The sequence below is a fragment of the Dermacentor silvarum genome, chromosome 2, assembly GCF_013339745.2.
Source record: "Dermacentor silvarum isolate Dsil-2018 chromosome 2, BIME_Dsil_1.4, whole genome shotgun sequence".
In the NCBI taxonomy this organism is placed as follows: Eukaryota; Metazoa; Arthropoda; class Arachnida; order Ixodida; family Ixodidae; genus Dermacentor; species Dermacentor silvarum.
In genome coordinates this window covers 162,836,366-162,854,513 of record NC_051155.1, presented here as the reverse complement: position 1 = coordinate 162,854,513, position 18,148 = coordinate 162,836,366, and the positions used below count along the sequence as shown (strand labels likewise).

The 18,148-nt window shown below is 49.1% G+C and overlaps 1 protein-coding gene across 8 annotated transcripts in view; it reads left to right on the top strand.

The window, feature by feature from the left end:
• LOC119442000 (nascent polypeptide-associated complex subunit alpha, muscle-specific form) overlaps positions 1-18,148 on the top strand; it is a 91,329-nt gene that overhangs the window by 38,098 nt on the left and 35,083 nt on the right. The window contains exons 2-3 of one of the 8 annotated variants that reach the window (XR_007465640.1): positions 9,114-9,176; positions 9,826-15,264. The exons of 1 other annotated variant lie outside the window; for it this stretch is intronic. Coding sequence is in view for 3 of the 7 variants with exons in the window: in XM_037706696.2 (XP_037562624.1) it covers positions 9,114-9,176; positions 9,826-11,202 (1,440 nt within the window). In the remaining 4 variants the exon portion in view is untranslated. Of the gene's footprint in view, positions 1-9,113; positions 9,177-9,825; positions 15,849-18,148 lie in introns of those variants that run through there. 6 more of the 8 variants (XR_007465642.1, XR_007465643.1, XR_007465641.1 and 3 more) reach the window with 6 other exon arrangements.

The following is an 18,148-nucleotide window of genomic DNA, read 5'->3' as shown; positions in this document are numbered from 1 at the left end:
CCATTAAAAATATTTCTAGTACCCACTATGAGGAATTGGTCAGAAAATGGATTGATTACAATCTGTTGTCACGGGAATGAAGGCGACGAAAACGTTTTAAAATGGTGGTTGGGTGAGCGCGAAGTTACTACAAAGAGGTCCCCAAGACTACGACGCCATCTTGGTTTATATTTTGTCTCCGTGACCGCTTATATCTTGTAAATGCCTGCAAATATAGACGCTTTCTCGCGAGTATATTCTATACCTGCTGAAGTGCAACGCATTGCGCCATTTGTAAGGATAATGGAAGAGTTTTCTCGCTATGTGTGTAGTTAACTTTTGTCCCCCACTCCCCCTAAAATAAAATAAGTAAATTAGTAAATATAGAGGACAACACATTGTGTACAAGAAAAGTAAGTCATGACAAACACAAAGTCTCGAAATAGTTATCGCTACGCTACAAGTCTAGCAAAATCATATAAAATTTAATAACATTGCTTCTTCCAGAAAAAAAAATAATTCTAGAGGAGATCCTGGGTTAAAGGCTGCTTCCCGTAGCTTGACAGGCCTCGGGTGCGTCTGCAGGACTGTGGCAGCGCAGAAGCAACCGGTTTATTGTACGAACCATAGCCGAGGTAAATAAATACGATCTAGAAATAACTGTACTCGTTAATAGTGAATTGGTTGTAATAATAGGAGCTGAGTGCATACATAGGAGGGTATTTTTCCTGTTTGGCGAAATATGAGGTGAAAGCAAAAAAAAAAAAAAAATATTGGCATCGCAGAAAAACATCATGCAGTAGAGATCATGCAAGGACATCATGCAACATCATGCAAGGAAACCTTCGCAGGCCTTATAAAACATGTTTTATACAGTACTAGGCAATAGAATAAAAATGCATCAGTACTGTATTACTAAAAACGATAAACAGCGAGTACTATTAGGCAAAAATATGACCGAAGAAACGGCTGCGTACGAATAGCAATGGAAAAAATATTCCTGACGGACGCTGTTCGCAATCAAGTTAGGAATGAATATACGCGCCAATTGTTTCTTACCGCTCCTTACGATGTCGCATAGCATTTTTAAATATAATTTTTATTAACGCAGGGTTGGACCAGTGTCATCCTCATATTGTTCAGCTTGTGAGGAATTTAAAAAGCCGCTCAATTTTTTTACCCTGTCGTCGATGATTCTCTTAGCGCATGGAAAAGAACTCCCAAAGATATGCTCCGCATGTCAAAGTGCAAGTAACCGTCCCTCTGTTAACATCCTTCAGCACCTCCACTCCTGAGCGCTTTGGCAGGAAAGTTATCCCGGTCTTGCAGGACTATCATTTGGATTTTATGAGGTTACATAAGTTAAATTTAGAACATATACTGTTTTTTTTTGTAATGAATTATATGTTTCATTTTCCGCTTTGAATAGCCCATATACTCTCAAAAATTTTCCATTTGATTCTAAGCATCCTTAATTCAACTTCCGTTTCAATTCTGCAACATTTAAACATTCTCTAGCTTTTGTATTGATGATACTTGAATCTTGTGGACAATCTTCCGGACAAGATCTGTTATGGCACGAGTGGAAACGACACTGAAAGAAATTATCGCAGAGAATTAACGTTTTTTTCGGATCCCACATCGATCTGTCTTACTATGACTGTAAACTAGTCTATCATTCCAGAACGTCGCAAAACGGCAATCGTATTTCATTCGAGTAACCCACGCTGTTGTTTTCGTTTTTTAAGTTATCCGCGGTTCATACCAGCCAGGCGGGAAAGAGGGGGTCCCGTCAGAGACCTTGGAAATGGGATATGCAAGGACGACGCTGCACCTCTCATATTTGCGTCGCAATGGCGGAAAGATAACTCCGCCGGAGGTGCATTTTTTTTTCGTGGCGTTGTTATTTTGCGGTCGGAAGACTCGGCGGTGGGCGCCACTCAACTCCGCCGCTCTAGTCGACAGGTGGCGCTTCTGTCAAGGGTCACCAGTCGAACATACGGAGAGAGGGCCCACATAGGCACAGGAGGAGCGAGCATCGCTGGCCTTCGATCAGAGGCAAAGCAGCAGGACCCAGAAGCGGGCGAGGTGGCAAGGGGGGCTCGCGACCCGCCGCCGTTTGACGTCACACCCCTCCCCCGCGGGGGAATCAATAGCGAAGCCCGGGCTCGGCTTTGGCCCCGTGGAATAGGAGCTCGAGAGGGCGGCTGCCGCCGCCGCCGCTGCAGGACAAGCTGCCGCGTGCTCGCTGCCACCGAGGACGCGGGTAAACTCTCTCGCGCGCTCTCGGTTGATGGTGCGCGGATCCGGACTCTCCCTTTTCCTTCTAGCGATGACGCGGTGCGTTTCACTCTCTCTGGAGGAGACCGGGAGTGCGAGCCCCGTGCTCATCGAGAAGAAGGAGCCGTGAAGGCCGCGGAGACCGCAAGAAATAACAAGAGAGAGTCGAAAGAAGCGCGCAGTGATTCGCTTACTGCGCTGGCGCGGCCGTTGCAGCCGAGAGCTATGCAGGCATGCAGGGCCAAAATGCAAGCTGCAGTGGAACTTTCCGCACCGATGGCAGCGCCACAACATGCAGACTGTAAAGCGAGCACAGAGGCAACGGCAATGACGTGTGTGCATTTATTTGTTGATATGAAATACACGCCATTTGCTGTACGTGCGTATGTCATCGACATTTGTATGCGCGGGCATGTTTATTGTTGCAAAAATACGCCATTTGCTGTGGGCGCGTCTGTGTGTGCGTGACACGCTAAAAGGTGCGTTTTTTTGCTGACTAGTGTTAAAACTGAAATATCAGTGCGCTTTGCCACAGATTTTGACGACGTACTTTTCTAAACTGGGCATGCTAAGCGCAGGAATTTTGATAAATTGATAGGACATCATTAAAATTTAGCCTCAATACCGCAATGGAGACATGTGCCGTAAAGTAAATAATTATGATGTTATTTATTGAAGGTTTGTTAATATAGCTAACGTCTCACCGCTATTTCACGTACAGCTCTTCAACTAATCCATCTTGCGTGACAGAATTGCGCTGCATGTCTGCTAAATAGATTATTTTTTCTAATTAGTCGTCACTAAGAATGATCACATGGTACGTGTACATACTGGATTCGGACAAATCTTCTGTTGTCCCAACATTAGCGCTCAATTATGCCCGAAAGTTCCTTTAGTCGCACATCGCTACCTTTAAAGCACATTCTTAATATGACAATATTTGTGTCAATCCACTTTCTGAACATGACTATTCGGCGGTTTTGAGTAGAATTTCTAACAGCAATACAGCATTTAGAATAACAAAACGCGACATTTCTGGTGGCAGCTGTACCGTCAAAACCTGGCCCAAATTTGTCGACAAATATATGCAATGCAATGCAAGTATATGCAATGCAAATATATACGATGAGTTACATAACTTTGGGAAAATTCCCTGGTGTACTTCACCAAGTATGAATCGCTCCCCTGAGTATATACGTGAATTCAGTTTTTTTTTTTCTTCATTGAATTCTGTGTACCGTAGACTTTTGTGGCCGGCTGTACATCAATAGCGCACTGTAGCCGCCGAAGCGTACCCGACGAGGGTCGTAGCGAGCCGACGCGCCGTGTTCGGACGGCATCGCCACAGAGGCTCAGACATGGGAGAAAAAAAAATTGAAGGACGCTTAAGCTTCACGAGTGGAACGCGATAGCATTAAAGGTCCCTGGCTGCTTATCAGACTTCTGGCAACTGCAGTTTTTTTTTTGCCCAACTTCGCCTCCGCGCGCGGCTGCAGAGGAGGCGAGCGCCATCTGGATGGTGTTTTTGGAAGGAATTTACCACGGTGCGCCACTGTATGAATTGGAGAAATTCTGGAAAAGAGGTTTGAGTTTCGGCGTAAGATAATTATGTTTTCTCGTATATTCAAATTACAATCCGACACTAGCACATCTGTAGGTTGTGGTTAAGTCGTACTTTACGATTTTTCTGACGGATTTTACTTTGAGAAATTCAATTAGTTCACTAACGCCTCTGCGCCACGCGGACGGAGGGCCTGTGCGGTCGGGGTGGTTCGGGATGAATATTTCCGCCAACGACGCCGGCGCGCCCGCACCCACGCCGACGCCGACGCCGGACTTTCTGCGACGCGGGGCCCTTAACGCTATCTCGTTAACAGAAGAAAAGGTTAGTCAAAGGGTATCTGCATGCATGGAGCAGTGAGTGAGCACTCTGGAAAGCCTGCGAACGACTCAGCTCGACTCGGAACCGACTCGCTTGACTCATCATCGACCGGTGCCCGGGGAACTCCCGACTGTGCGAGTGAGTAATCGGTGAAGCTGCGGCACAACAACACGCGTGACCCGCAGCGTGAGAGCTATACGTACATATATACGGCCACGTTCTATAATGATAAACGACGGTTCTCGTCAGACAACCACGTGACGCCACTCTACGTGCTCGAAGGCTACAGCCCCGGAGCAGCACGCCCCGGCTAATTTTCAACACCGTCGAGTCCTCGAACGTGCGCGCGCCTCAATGCGGCCTTTGCGTTTCTATCCACCGAAACGTGGTCGTCAAGACCATGGTATCGCACCCCACAATCAATTGGGCCCAGCAAGAGAGTACGTTGTAGCCGCCAAACGACATCCGCGGGTCGATTATCGGGAGAGCTTCCTATAGCGCGACCACAGTGACGTCGCGTTGCTATGGAAGCAATCTTCGTAAAGCGTCCCGTGTGCAATTCGTAAGAGCTGAACGATAGGCTGGAAATGTTGGGCAGCTCGGCAAACAGCCTTGCAAGGTGTACAGCGGCCGCACAAGTCAACAAGGCAAATCCGAGCACGACCCAGGCGCAGACGACTGAACGAAAGCAGCTGGGCTGAGAGCTCTTGCTACTAGTGTTAGGCGATTGGTAAACGACTGAAAGAAAGCAGCTGGGCTGAGAGCACTTGCTACTAGTGTTAGGCGATTGGTAAAGGACTGAACGAAAGCAGCTGGGCTGAGAGCACTTGCTACTAGTGTTAGGCGATTGGTCAGTTATGTTTTCGATTTATCAATTATTGCGTTCATCACGATTAGTTTGTTTAAATGCAGTTAATCGTTTGGGCGCATCTAAACACAACGATCCAAGCACGTGCATCTAAAATCTTGCTTGCAGTTGAGGGAATCAAGGTACTTTGCAAGTCTCGGTAATTTGCTGTAGGCCCGTCGTTGATGTTCTGATTGCCGCCGACATTTTTCTTTGTCTTTGCGTCATCTCTTTATTTTTATTTATTTGGTTACTTTTGTAGCACATGAACGGTAGGAGGTGTAGAAGTAATCACTATGAACAGGCAGCCAGTGGCGTGTCTTGAGCCTATTCCAGTTCAATTCAATTCTGCTTTTTAAACATCATTACACGATGTCAGAAGCACAGAAAAAAAGTCAATTTCGATGACTAGCTTAGAGAGGTCTCTGCCCCCGGTGACATACAGCAGGATGCGCCGTCGGCTTGCATGCAAATTTACAAACTATGCTGTCTGTATGTAAGCGCAAGGTAATCACAGCGTAACCATCGTTATGAATGTTCACATGCGAAAACAAGCCCTAGCTAATTGCAGAAGTCGTGGTGGATCACGCATTAATGAAACGCAGGGGGTAAAGTATGATTGCACGAATTGTTACAGAACACAAAGTTAACGTAATTTTGAATTAGCCAAGAGCATCCACATCAATATCGCAAGCTGTAGATAAAAAAAAATCACTTACATTTCGAGAAGTAGCCAAAGTAGTAATTCATTGTAGTAAAACATTTGACAGCACTGGGAAGCTGAGAAACAGAAGCTACATCGACAATACCCTGTTTAAGAGACCTCTGATTGAAACAGCGCGGCAGCTGCGACAAGCAGGAACGAGAGAAGCAGATAGACAGAGTGCCGTTTCAATCAGAATGTTTTACCAACAAGCCCAAATTTCAACTCTCTGAAACAGATCATGCAGCATAGTTGACGGCGGCCGCATTTCGATGGGGGCGAAATGAGAAAACAGCCGTGTACTTAGATTTAGGTTAACGTTAAAGAACCCCAGGCGGTCCAAATTATTCCGGAGTCCCCCACTATACGGCGTGCCTCATAAGCAGATCGTGGTTTGGGCACGTAATACCCCATAATATTTTTTTCAGTTGGCAAGCTTCTTCATCTGTTTGCCATAATTTGTTCGGCATCCATCGACTGCCGTCGTCGTCTCTTTCACAGGACAATATGGTATATATTATTCGAGACGTTGTAAACTGCGTTTGGCTTCGACCGTACGCGTGGAAATCTACACTGGTGCTTAATCGGCTGACTAATAGACTGAAGGCCGCGGATTTTAATGTAGCGCTGTAATCGACGTCCTACACTTCATCTTAATCAACGTCCTACACTTCATGCGAGTTCATCTTATTTATGGCCTTTTCTTCCTTTCCAGTATGTCTTATTTCGTTTCCATTTTCAGCAGTTTCTTATTTGGCTCCTATTTCTATATCCGTACGCTACTCCTGAAGTTAGGCCGACGTTGCGACATTCTCGCTTAGCGACTGCAGCCAGTCCTTTACAATTTCTTTTTCTTTTTTTTTTGTGCGCCTATATAGACAAGCTACAGAGCGTGACGTGACACATTGCCATCACATTGTGTACGAGAAAGAAAAGGATGAAAAGACAGAGACAGGGAGAAACTACAGGCATGAACTCTCTGGGCATGCAAAATTGATAGGTATGGCTAAGTTTTCAAAAGCTGCACAGCAATGAAGAGCCGAATAGCGAAGAAAAATAAAAGCCTAAATAAAATAAAAGTCCGCGACATGCCCACTTGTTAGGCACACCCTGTCAATCGCCAGTGAATTTCCACTGTAAGTTTGCTGACAGATACGCAAATTTGCAGCGAGTGTATTGGCGTTCCGCGCATTTTCACGGAAAGTCCTCCAATACGTCGTGCTAGACAATCCTATTTGAAACGCTAGTGCACTTCGTGGCAGAATTCTGGGACGAATATCTCGAAATCGATGGTATATAGGTATCAGGATTCGTACAAAGTGGGCGTACCTCGACAATTTACCACATTTGCTTTTTAGCTACAGCATCTCGCTTAAAGTCATAAGTTGAAAATGCAATCGGTGGGTCGTGGATAACAAAACATTAGAGCCCAATTTGTGAAGTTCACCGGCGTGTGTGATCTCTCACCAAACAAATATCCTCCTGATTCATACGTCAGTGTTTTCAAAGGACTACCGACATAATATTTCCATGTTCTGTTTTCGCGTTAAATTCAAATACGAACCTTCTAAACATAAAGTATACAACCAAGCGTCAGAATACCATAAATATTTTACCTTTTAACAGCAGAGCTGTTTAAGTCGGGCGTAATGGTTCTGCTAAATCTAAAAATGTGGGCCGTTCCTGGCGGCAGTGCAGAAAGCGTCCAAGCGCAATGAAACATACCCCTCTGAACTATCGAAGCTGAACCTGGCTAAGTCTCGATAAGCATGGTTGGGACTACTTCAGCTTAGTCATCGATAGTCAATTGATAGCCCATCAATAGGTAATCGATAATCGACAAATAATCAATAAATTCCTGGAAATGCTGGGGATGACTTGGTAGTGCTTAGCCTAGCCCAAATGGCCAGAATCCTGGCCAAGCCAGGATTCTGGCTTTTGGGCCAGGAGCCAGGAGCTAGGTGTCCATCAGCTCCGCTGTCTCTTTAGCATTGCGCTTCCAGGACAAGCTACGCTAACTTTTTTTAATGCGAAAACATTATATGCCCAATTACGCGAAAATCCTTCGGCGTCGGCGTGACCGAAAGATGGTACCAAAAATGGCCAACAACGCAAACAGCAAAAAAAAAAAAAAAAAAAAAAGAAAAAAGTACGAAAAAACGTCAAGAAATGCTTGGATTGACGTCAAATTTCTCAGGAGGTTCCTGTAAACAAAGTAAATGGCTTTGTAAGGAAAATTTCGCACATTTCGGTCTGGGTGGGAATCGAACCCGCAACTCCGGGGTGTGAGACGTGCACGCGTCCCGAAGCCACAGCGGTTCCACGTTTATGGCTGACTAAAGGTGTGCCTAATGCGCACGTCGTTGCGCGCGTCACGTCACAGCCATCTGGCTGACTAAAGGTGTGGCCTAGTGCGTGCGTCATTGGGCACGTCACGGTGCAACCAATGGGGAGGAGGCGGCGCCATGTCATGAGTGTATGAAATGAGCGCGTGTATTACCTTCCGAAGTCTATACAAACGCTATAATGCCTTCGCATTCCCACACGGAAGCAGTCTTAAGTGTATCTGCCAAATTTAAAATTTTTGTTCGTCGTTTTGTTCGTCTTCACGTTATGGAGTGCTATTATGTACATCGTCAAGTTCCGCCATATTGTCAAATTCTGTAATGGCGGCATTTTCAGCCAATCAGAGGGACCCGGTAGCAGCCCTCTGGGCCAATAAGAGCTCACAATATGGTGAATTCAGCAATGTGGTGGAATTCGACAAGGTTCAGGGGGTAATATTCTGGACATTATTCAATTCCGCCATCTTGTCTGTTCTGATTGATCGAGAGGGCTGCTACGGCCTCTCTCTCGGATTCAAAATGGCGCCATTACAGAATTTGATAATGTGGCGGAATTTAACCATATCCAGAATAGTACGTCAAAATAGCACCCACGCGTGATACACTGGCCCACTCCATTACTGCTATCGTTGCCGCTGACATACGTGAGCGCCGCCGAAAGAAACGCGCGTAGCACGTTCGTTTATATTTTACGACTAACATAATAGCCTTATTACTACGTCAGTATATTTTGCTCTGTGTCAAGATGTCCCGATAATGTCGATGACACCAAGTCCTTCATTTTGAAACCAACTTCAGTATAATATTAAAACACCCTGCAAGGGATTGCGAGCGTTCATATTCGCCCAGTGTCACCGTTATACCGCGAGAATCGTGTGGTAGAGCTTCCACAACATCGAAAATATGTATCAGAACTTTTTCAAAGTCCTCGCTAAGGAACACAGGGGAGATGGAGCAAGGGATGTATGAAGGCAATTGTTACACTATGCGGCTGATACTAGGCTTGCTCGGTCCTCATAAAAGCTTGATGCTGCAAACACGTTTTCTTATAAATGTAACTTTGTTATCCTTTCGCAGGACAAGCTGCTCACGAAGCTGGAAGAGCATGAGCCGGAGCTGGCTACGAGCCAAGAAGAAGAGGTAAGTCTAGCACAAGCTTTAACGTATTTCGCCCGTTTCGTCACCGACTTAAACAGTCGATCGAATCGCCGGTGGACTCCTCCATGATGAAATGAAAAATTAGCCAGAGAAATAGCTTCTAGGTTCATAGAATAGAGACAGAGAACGGGCGATGAGGAAGTTTGCACGGGCATACGCTGCGCACTCTACAGAGAAACGACAGTTTTCTCTAGAAATATACAATATAGGGATCAGTGTTAAGCGACAAAGAAACTTATAAAGAGAGACAGAAAAAGAGAAATACGTTTTGTTGAAGTGAGAGTAGAAGACTTAAGTCCGAACACGCCAGAAGAACCCATGTCATTTCAGAATAACTTCTTCGTGTGCTAGTTGGTGTTTGCTTAACATGATACTTTGTAGCGCAAGAACTCGAAATTATATTTTATTTCGAGTTTTTGCGCTACAAGGTATCAATTTAAGAACCCATGTCAGCTAGTTGCGTGAAACAAACAAGCGAAAATAGCCTGAAAAAGTAGTAGCTGCGCAATACTGCTAACCACGGGACCGACCAGTCAAACTAGCGAACATGTATGCCCTTTTCAGACACGCAGGATGTCTTGCGAACGTATCTGCAACAGCGTGTCCAACCGTGTTTCATTTCCTGTTCCAGTGCGTGGTCTGCGTGACGGCCAAGGCGAGCATGCAGACATTCCCGTGTGGCCACCGCGTCGTTTGCCGCAAGTGCTTCGTCAAGACCATCCAGGTGGCCGTGTCGCAGCGCGTGCTGCCCCTGCGCTGCGTCATTTGCCGCACCAAGATCGTGCGCCTCAAGCACTCGTCGCACGGCCACGCTACACCTGTCACGCCGGGAGCACGGGCTCTGCTGGCACCTTGCGAAGCGCTGGGACAGACCCGGCCGGCCAACCCCTGGCCGCAGGACCTGCGCGTCCCCGTAGAGCCTCTTCCCGCCAGCCACTACCGGCACAGTGCCGAAGCGTGCCGCTTCCACAGGCACCGGAGCTCCTCCAGTGCCGGCACTTCCGCGCTAGCGTCGCCCGAGGCGGCCTCCTCGAGCACCAGCATCTCCATCGGCCGCCGCATCTCCTCGCCGCAACCGACCAGTTCGGGGGCCTCGAGCCCAACGTCGAGCTGCCCCGCGAGCCCCGAGGACGCTCCCGAGGTGCCCAGAGGGCGCCGCAGCGGACTCACTCGGGCCGTCGTGCACCCGCCGCCCCCCGTTCGTTCGCCACCAACGCAGCCACCGAAGACCGCCTGCCCGCCACCGCCTTTGCCGGCGCGGAGCCCGAGGACCCCGGTTCCCGAAACTCCGATCGGGACGCCAGAGAAAGAAGTGGCCGAGTCGATGACGCCGCCACCGAAGACACCCGCCGCCGCGAAGACGAAGAGTCCGGTCGGATCACCGAAAGAACGCTCCACTCCCGCGCCGACCAAGACGTCACCGGACCGGCCAGCTCCACCTAGGCTGCAACCTCCGCCGCCGGTCAGGTCACCGTCTTCGCCAACGGCGCCATCGACGACGGCGAACAACACGGCGCTGTGCCCGGCAGCGTTGTCCAGCGTGGTGCTGGCCCCTCCTCCTGCCGAGGTACGCAGCCGCCGCGGTGGCCAGTACCGAGTGAGCCCGGCGGGCGGCGGCACGGCGCCGACGTCACTGCCGCTCACGGTGAGGCCGCCGCCGCCCAAGCCGCGGCCGCCGTCGCGCTTCGAGAGGTTCCGCGACATGCACGTGCGGCGCCCCACGCTGCTGCTACCGATCCCGGAGAAGGAAGAGTCCGAGGCGCTGCTCGAAGCGGCCTTCTGCCGCGTGGCGCCTGGTTCCTCCGACCTGCTTGTCAGCGCGTCGTCGCCCAAGATCGTGCTCCAGGACCGAGCGCCTTTGCTCCAGCCGGATTCACCGGACCGTCGCCGGACTTCGCTGCGCAGTCAGCTGCGTTCCAAGATGGCGGGCTTCCCGAGTCTGCTGGGATCGCCGCTGAGGGCGCTGCGAGCCGGCGCACGCCATAGGCGCGTGCCAGACGTAAACTAGACGCCGGCTTCCTCCGACCAACGGAGGCTTGATTGCCACGAGAGGAGGACCTCCGCGCGAAGGCCTCCCCTTCGCGACGGAGGTCCCCGAGGCCAGTCGCGGCCCCCCGACGACAGCACGGCGAGAGGCCTGCGACGACCCTTCAAAGTAACCCCGCGGCCCCCGCTCAACAAGAGCCGCCACTGTGAAGCAGCGGCCGAGACAAGACACCGAGGACCGGACGCACGGCCCGGAGCTGCCCGCGGGGTCCAGCGGACGCGCACAACGAAACCAAGGCGACGATAACGACGCCTGCTGGCTGGCAGCGCCCGAGGCTGCCTCGTGACGAGAACGTGCCAAAGAGGGGCCTCCCCTCCCAACCCCCTGGTGTCTGTACATAGGCAATCTCTTCCCGTAGTCTTCCCACAGAGTCGTCCACCCGAGTTCAGTATTGAGTGTCGTGCAGCCGAGGCCGCGGCGGCCATACCGCGCCAGTGCCATGCCGCTTAGGAGGGAGGAAGGAGCGGCATCGTACGCTCACATTTGGCGCGCTCCGTCGTGCATGTTGTCACGGTGGTCAGACTACGCGTCACTGAACGGATATAAAGTCAAAGAGGCAAAATTGCCGAGCCGGTCGAGGTGGTTCTTCACTCAAGAAGCAGGACGTAGTGGCTTGCCACGCTTTTATGCTGAAGGGAGGTACCGCGAAAGTACCAGTAGTGCGCCGACGTAGCCGCTGGAAGGCATTATATAAGAGCTAGTGTTGTATAAGAGCCGGAATCGCGTAGTATTTGCCAAGACATCCTGTGTAGCCTAATACTGATGGCTCACAGCGTGCGACAGCACAGGGCGAAACGAGTGTTGTCACTACGCTCCATAAGACAGCAGGTTTTCCACAAGCCTCGGATATTATTTTAAATGGAAGGCTTATTGCCTATTCCCAGGACACTCATCCAAAGAGAAATACAGATAGAAAGATTTGTCAGGTTCGGCGCTGCATACACTGTTCCAACGCATGTTAATGTTTGCATTCTCCTGGAGCTATTTCAATCGCCGCATTCGTTCGCCCAAACTTTCACTGCAGGAAAGAAAAGAAAGAAAATGAACTGCCAGAGTCGACTGCGCCGATAAACGATTTACGAAGCTGCGCTAATTGTTGCTGGCTGTTCAACGTAGTAACTTCTATGATGAAAGAAAAGCACTACATGACGGAGCAAGCTTCCTTTGAGCTTTCTGTCTGCTCCTCCCTCTCTGTCTCTGCGTACTTCTTGGCTACGACGCCCGGAGAGAGATCTCTCAACGAACGTACACCGTCTAAATGGCAACGTCTCCGAAGCTGCAGGTTTGTTGAAACAGCAGCGGTTATCCGCAAACACGTACGGCCAGCTTTGTGCCGGCAGTCGGCGGAGCCGTGTTGGGATCAGCGGTGTGGCGTCACTTGGCAGCAGTGCCAGCGTATTGGAAGGGCGTGTTACAAGGAGGTCATCTCATGGTCCACATAGAGAATGCAGCCACGCGTAGCGGGGATGTTGCCGCGCGTTTCTCGAAAGACGTCCAGTGCCTGCGTCACGGCCGTTGAACAGGGTGCAGAAGCACATCAACCGGTAGATAGCTTGTTTCCGTTGACTCAGATTCCTTTGCTACCAACGGAAGGAAAGTCTTTCGTTGCTTTCAGGCCGGCCACTCTCACATGTCGTAGCCCCTTCAGTATTGAGGTTTGCTGTGATCAAGACAAGTATCAGCCATAAATAGTCAGGCTCGTTTACCTCGAGTTGTACTACCGGAAAAGTTTTGGTATCTACAAGGGCGCACTAGGAGCGATTGAGCGAGTATATAAGGGACGCTGCTCAGACACAGGACCTTGCGGTGACAAGGAGACAGCTGAGACAATGACAGAACGGGCGGCATGTCCTGCTTCGCGTGTCAGCTGCGCCGACTCGAAACTGCCCGTTCAAAGAAACCCTAAATCAGGGGTCTGGTTGTAGGTGGCATAGTAGCGAGCTCAACGTATTAATTTCTTTTTCTTTCACGTTGGGCCAGTGTCGACCACCCTCCGATATGCAGGCGCGGCCGCCGCGGACCTCGGTGCAGTCGGTGTGCCTTAGGCCAGTGCTCCGCCGTCGGAGTCTCCACGCTCTTCAGGACTTCTGAAGACACGTCCGCGTTGAGTCCTCTTCCAAGGCTGTCATGTTCATTCGGTCACCGCGCCGCGCTGGGGCGACAGTGACACCGTCTGCGTGCTTTTAAGCGCAACGTCGCACACGTCGACTGACGCTTACAGTTTGTCAAGCATCGCGTGATCAGTCTGTACGAGTTGTCGGTTCACTTGCGTGACGGCACGATTGAAAGCTCAAAGGCTTCGTGTTATCTACGTGGTTTGGGTTGGAGTCGGGCCCAGCATAATTGCTCCGAAGAAGACTTGACAGTCAGGCGCAGCCTGTGAAAGGCGTACCTCCTGTATCTCGTTGCCCTATAAGCTGCTTCTAGACGGTTGACTATATATAAATAGTATCGCAATTTAGAGTCGACGTGTATTTTAACGATACGAAACTAACCGGCGTACTCGCTGGGAACTGTTGTTACTGGTGAAGAGCTGCTAAAGGAACAAAGGTGTTGAGAATGAAACTACCACGGGTGTAGTCGCTATTTGCGCCAGAGGGCACCGTGAAACTGGTTCTGCATGGGAGGAAACTATAGGCAGCTAGTGGTAATAGTCTGATGGTGAAGTTTCGATTTGTCTTCAGTGGTGGATTGAACCGGCAGGGATAATGACAGTCTCGAATTAACGCGGGCATCCGCTTTTCAGCACGTCATAGCATTAAAGCTATGCTACGTTCTTGGGTATAGGGAAAAAAAAGAAAAGACAGATGACAGAACCACATCAGAAATTTGACTGGGTGCAATATTCGTCGATCCCGAGCTCTCAATACCGAGCCATGTGTGTCCTGCTCCGTTTTGAGCAGCGGGCATACTCTCAAGCAGGGGAAACGCACCGGGCGCGTGCCGAGCGAGGAATCCGCTCTCAACGTGACATCTCCACGAGTGCATGAAGTTGCGTGGAGCCTGGATGAGCAGAATGTAGCATAAGATAACGATAAAAACTGGGCGGCAAGGAAGCATTCCGAACTATAATTTTGCATTTTAAATGGAAACAGCGTTAAGACAAGCGCCCTCAACCAGGATAACACGTTGTCCTAAAGCAGTGCATTTACAGAAAGTACACTGCGTTCTAGGCGTTCGTCTTGCTGTTTTCGATGGCCCACAAATGGAGTTCCACGTTTCCCAAGGGCAGTTGAATTATATAGGACGTCGCAATGGGCAAGAAGTAGCATTTTTTTAAATCAGCATAGTACAACTTTCTCTGAACTGCCACACACAGTATGTACGAGTCGCGCGTGCTGTTTTTCACGCCGACCTGTACAGCGTTTTCCTATCAGGAGCGATTCATTCCCGAAGACCCGCTCGAAGGCACACTTCGGTGCATGCGTACACACGAACATCGACGCGTTCCCGCAATTATTCTAAGCCACTGGTGATTCACTGCACGGTCGCACTCGATTCCGCATTTATCACGCTTTCTTCTTCTTTCGCATGATTACGGCGTACCTTCGCGTTTAATACTAAATCTTCCATCATCAGTTCCACCATCAGTTAAAGGAATGCAGCCTCAAACATTTTTCCATATTAATTACTGCTCCCTTACAAAACAATACTACCGCATATTCCCGAGTCATCGCCCACCCCAACAACGCCTATAAATCGCACGAGAAAGTGGAGTTTGGTGGTGTCTCGGCGTCTCAGCACAAACACTTAATGGTCTCAGCACAAACAGTTAATGAACTGAACAGAGAGTAATACAGGGCATGACTAACACTTGACTAACAGTCATGTCCCTTGCTTCGTAACTATATATCGTTTCACCGAGGAATTTTCGTGATGCGTGGTCATATCGGAGAGTACTACAGCTTGCTTCGGAGAACTCACGGTTTTTCAAGCGCTGCTTATGCAGAGTCATTTGCGAATGCCACTGGCCCATCCAGCTCGCATTTACCGTATGCATGCATTCACGTGGGGTGTGCACAGGTAAACAACAGCCAAATTTCCGTATAACCCAGTGAATGCAGCAGCTTCAATGTTCAGGAATGGGCAATCTCTCAGTCTACTTCACGAAAATGGTATTCTCCGCAGATAAAGGAGATGAATGATCTCTGTAAGTGGGCGATGACTCGGAATGTGACGGTAATTTATTGATAAACAAAAGAGGGAAAAAAAAGCACACAACCCTCGCTTCTCTGTTCTTGCGCCTTCGGCTTAAACTGCGCAAACGTACGTGCGCCTAAGCTAAGCCTAACTATGTACAATTCACGATCATCTTCCCCTGTTATGTATAACGCTCTGGTAGACACCGTGAACCATAAGCAGTGTGCATTTATTACGACGTTAAGCTCCTATAGATTTCAGATCAGAACGGGGACGATCAGTCTCGCTCCAGTGTCTGCGATGTGCTGGGCCTGCTCATCAGCGCGGTGCGGGTGACCCTTGGGAGCGCAGGCGACCGACGAGCGTGGAAACTCTGACGATCTCTTTCTTCGCGGAGCGTACAGAGATGCTATATACACTCACTACACACTGTTATTCGACGGGGGCAAATAAAGGATGTTAGAGAAAGAAAGGACCACGAAGTGCGTTAATCCTTCACACTGGTGACGCCATGGTACCCGTGTGCTCGGCTGTCCTGGATGCAGATGTGACGTAAGCCATGACCAGCCTCTTTTACTTGAATGCATCCCTTTCTTTGCACAGGTGACAACTGATTATCGTTGGGATAAAAAAAAAGAACAAAAGGACAGCAGACTTCAGCGATTCCTTCGGCTCTGAACTGATTTGCTGCAACGTACCGCAGCATTTTCTTCCACCCCTAGTGAAGACCAGCATTTGATCTGTTTCGTTGTTATGGTTTGAGAATTCGAACATCATGATGTCAAAAGACAACTTGCACGACAAATGGCAACGGGAAAACAACCGCGGTAAAGAAAGAAAAAAAAAAAGGGGGGGGGGGGAGAGTTGCGTCCACCCAATGCGAGGAATTGGACAAGAACTCAGGTAAGAGAGACCAAAAAACATTCTTGAACGAAAAGAGAAAATGAAACGATTCGCCACCCCGGTCCTGCGAAAGTGGATGCCCAACGAAGCTGTGGAAAACCGCCACTACATACAACTGCTGCGAGGGGGGGGGGGGGGGGGGGTATTCTTTATAAATACGAAATCATTATATGACCCATGGTACCAAAATCCATTTGGCCAAGCGGTGACGTCCCGTTTGACCCGATTACGAAACGTGATTGCGTCATCACCTCGAACGTCGCGTGATGACATCACGTCAAACGTTACGCGCTGCGCGATGAGGTCATCGTCAAGTGATGATGTCGCCTGATGATGTCATGTGATGCGATTACGTTATTCTTGTTTTTCCGATTTACAATCTTAAGCTATCATGTCTGCAGCTTGTGTGTAAGTCGTACTATATGAATTTTCTGGCGCAATTCACTTTGAAAAAAAAATGACTTAGTTCAATAAGGCACTGCGCTTGGGGGAGGGTCTAGGGGAATGAGCATGTATGTATGCTGCACTTCCGCACACGTTCGCGCGCGCATGACGTACCTCACTTGTGGTGGTGCTTGTCTAACGCCGTCGACAGTTTCGCTGTACATTCACTTACACAGAGTGGAATGGAGGCGCATTTTTTTCGCTCAATGGGCCATTTGATGATTTCGCGCCAAAAAAAGAAAGAAAGAAAGAAAAGCGCGTGCTGCTGTCATACCGCATCGAATGCACCGTCTCTTCTTCAAAGATAAGCATTCTTACGGTGAGAAAAGATAAAAGGCCTAAGGGGAGGAAAGACATTTTCTCCGGCTACGACTGACAATCGTACGCGAGTACATCGCATTAGAGCTTCAGCGTAATGCACAAAAAAAAAAATATATATCTAGTTTCGCTTTTTTTTTTTTCTCCTTTGAATGCTGGAAATGACACTGAAAAGAATCAAGCACTCTTGAACTGGAACAAGAATTTTAGGCGCTTATGACAGCATAAGAAACCTGAACACAAGGACTGCACGGTTTGTTTATTTTTTTTTTTTCAGCGAGAACAGACAATCGTGATTCGGCCACTTCATAACTCTCCACAGGAGCGACGTCATTGATTACATTTTGACCACGCTAACTGAAACAGAAAGAAAGAACTTGAGCTATTGTCAACATTTAAGCGCATAAATAAAGAAGAAAGTGCTAGAGAATTCGAACATCATGATGTCAAAAGACAACTTGCCCGACAAATGGCAATGGAAGAAAACAGCCGCGAGAAAGAAAGAAAGAAAAAAAAAGGTGGGGGGAGAGAAAAAGAAGAAATCAGAAACTACGTCGGAACTTAGAAGCGTAGTAGACAGCCTAACAGACAGCCTTACATCGTAACAGACAATCGAATAATCTATAATTTAACAAAAACAAACACAAAGAAAAGGCTCGCGCTGCGCTAAAGCGGTCGACAAAAAAGTCACAACTACATACAAAGTCGCGCTGGCGCTGTCATTCCACCAACAAAAATGGGCGCGAAACCAATATGCCCGCAATAGTTCCAAGAGCCAATCTCCTGGCTCGCGATATCGTTCTTCACACTAAGCGCTTAGTAGAAGCACCGTATATAGGCGCGACTTCTCGGGTCCGTGCGCCTCGGCTTGGAAGAGTTCACCAGTACTGCAGGTTGGTCTGGGTGAGCAAGAAGAGCGGGAACGGCTGCAGGCGGTTGGCCAGCGTGACGGTTCGGCGGAGTCGGTGGGCGCGGTACGCCCTCTGCAGAGTTCGCGCCGCGCGCTCGAGTCTCAGCCGCTCGCACCCGCGCACGAAGAACTCGGCCAGGACGACGGCGGCGCGCTGCTCCTGCTGGCGCTGCATGGTGCCCGATACGGGTC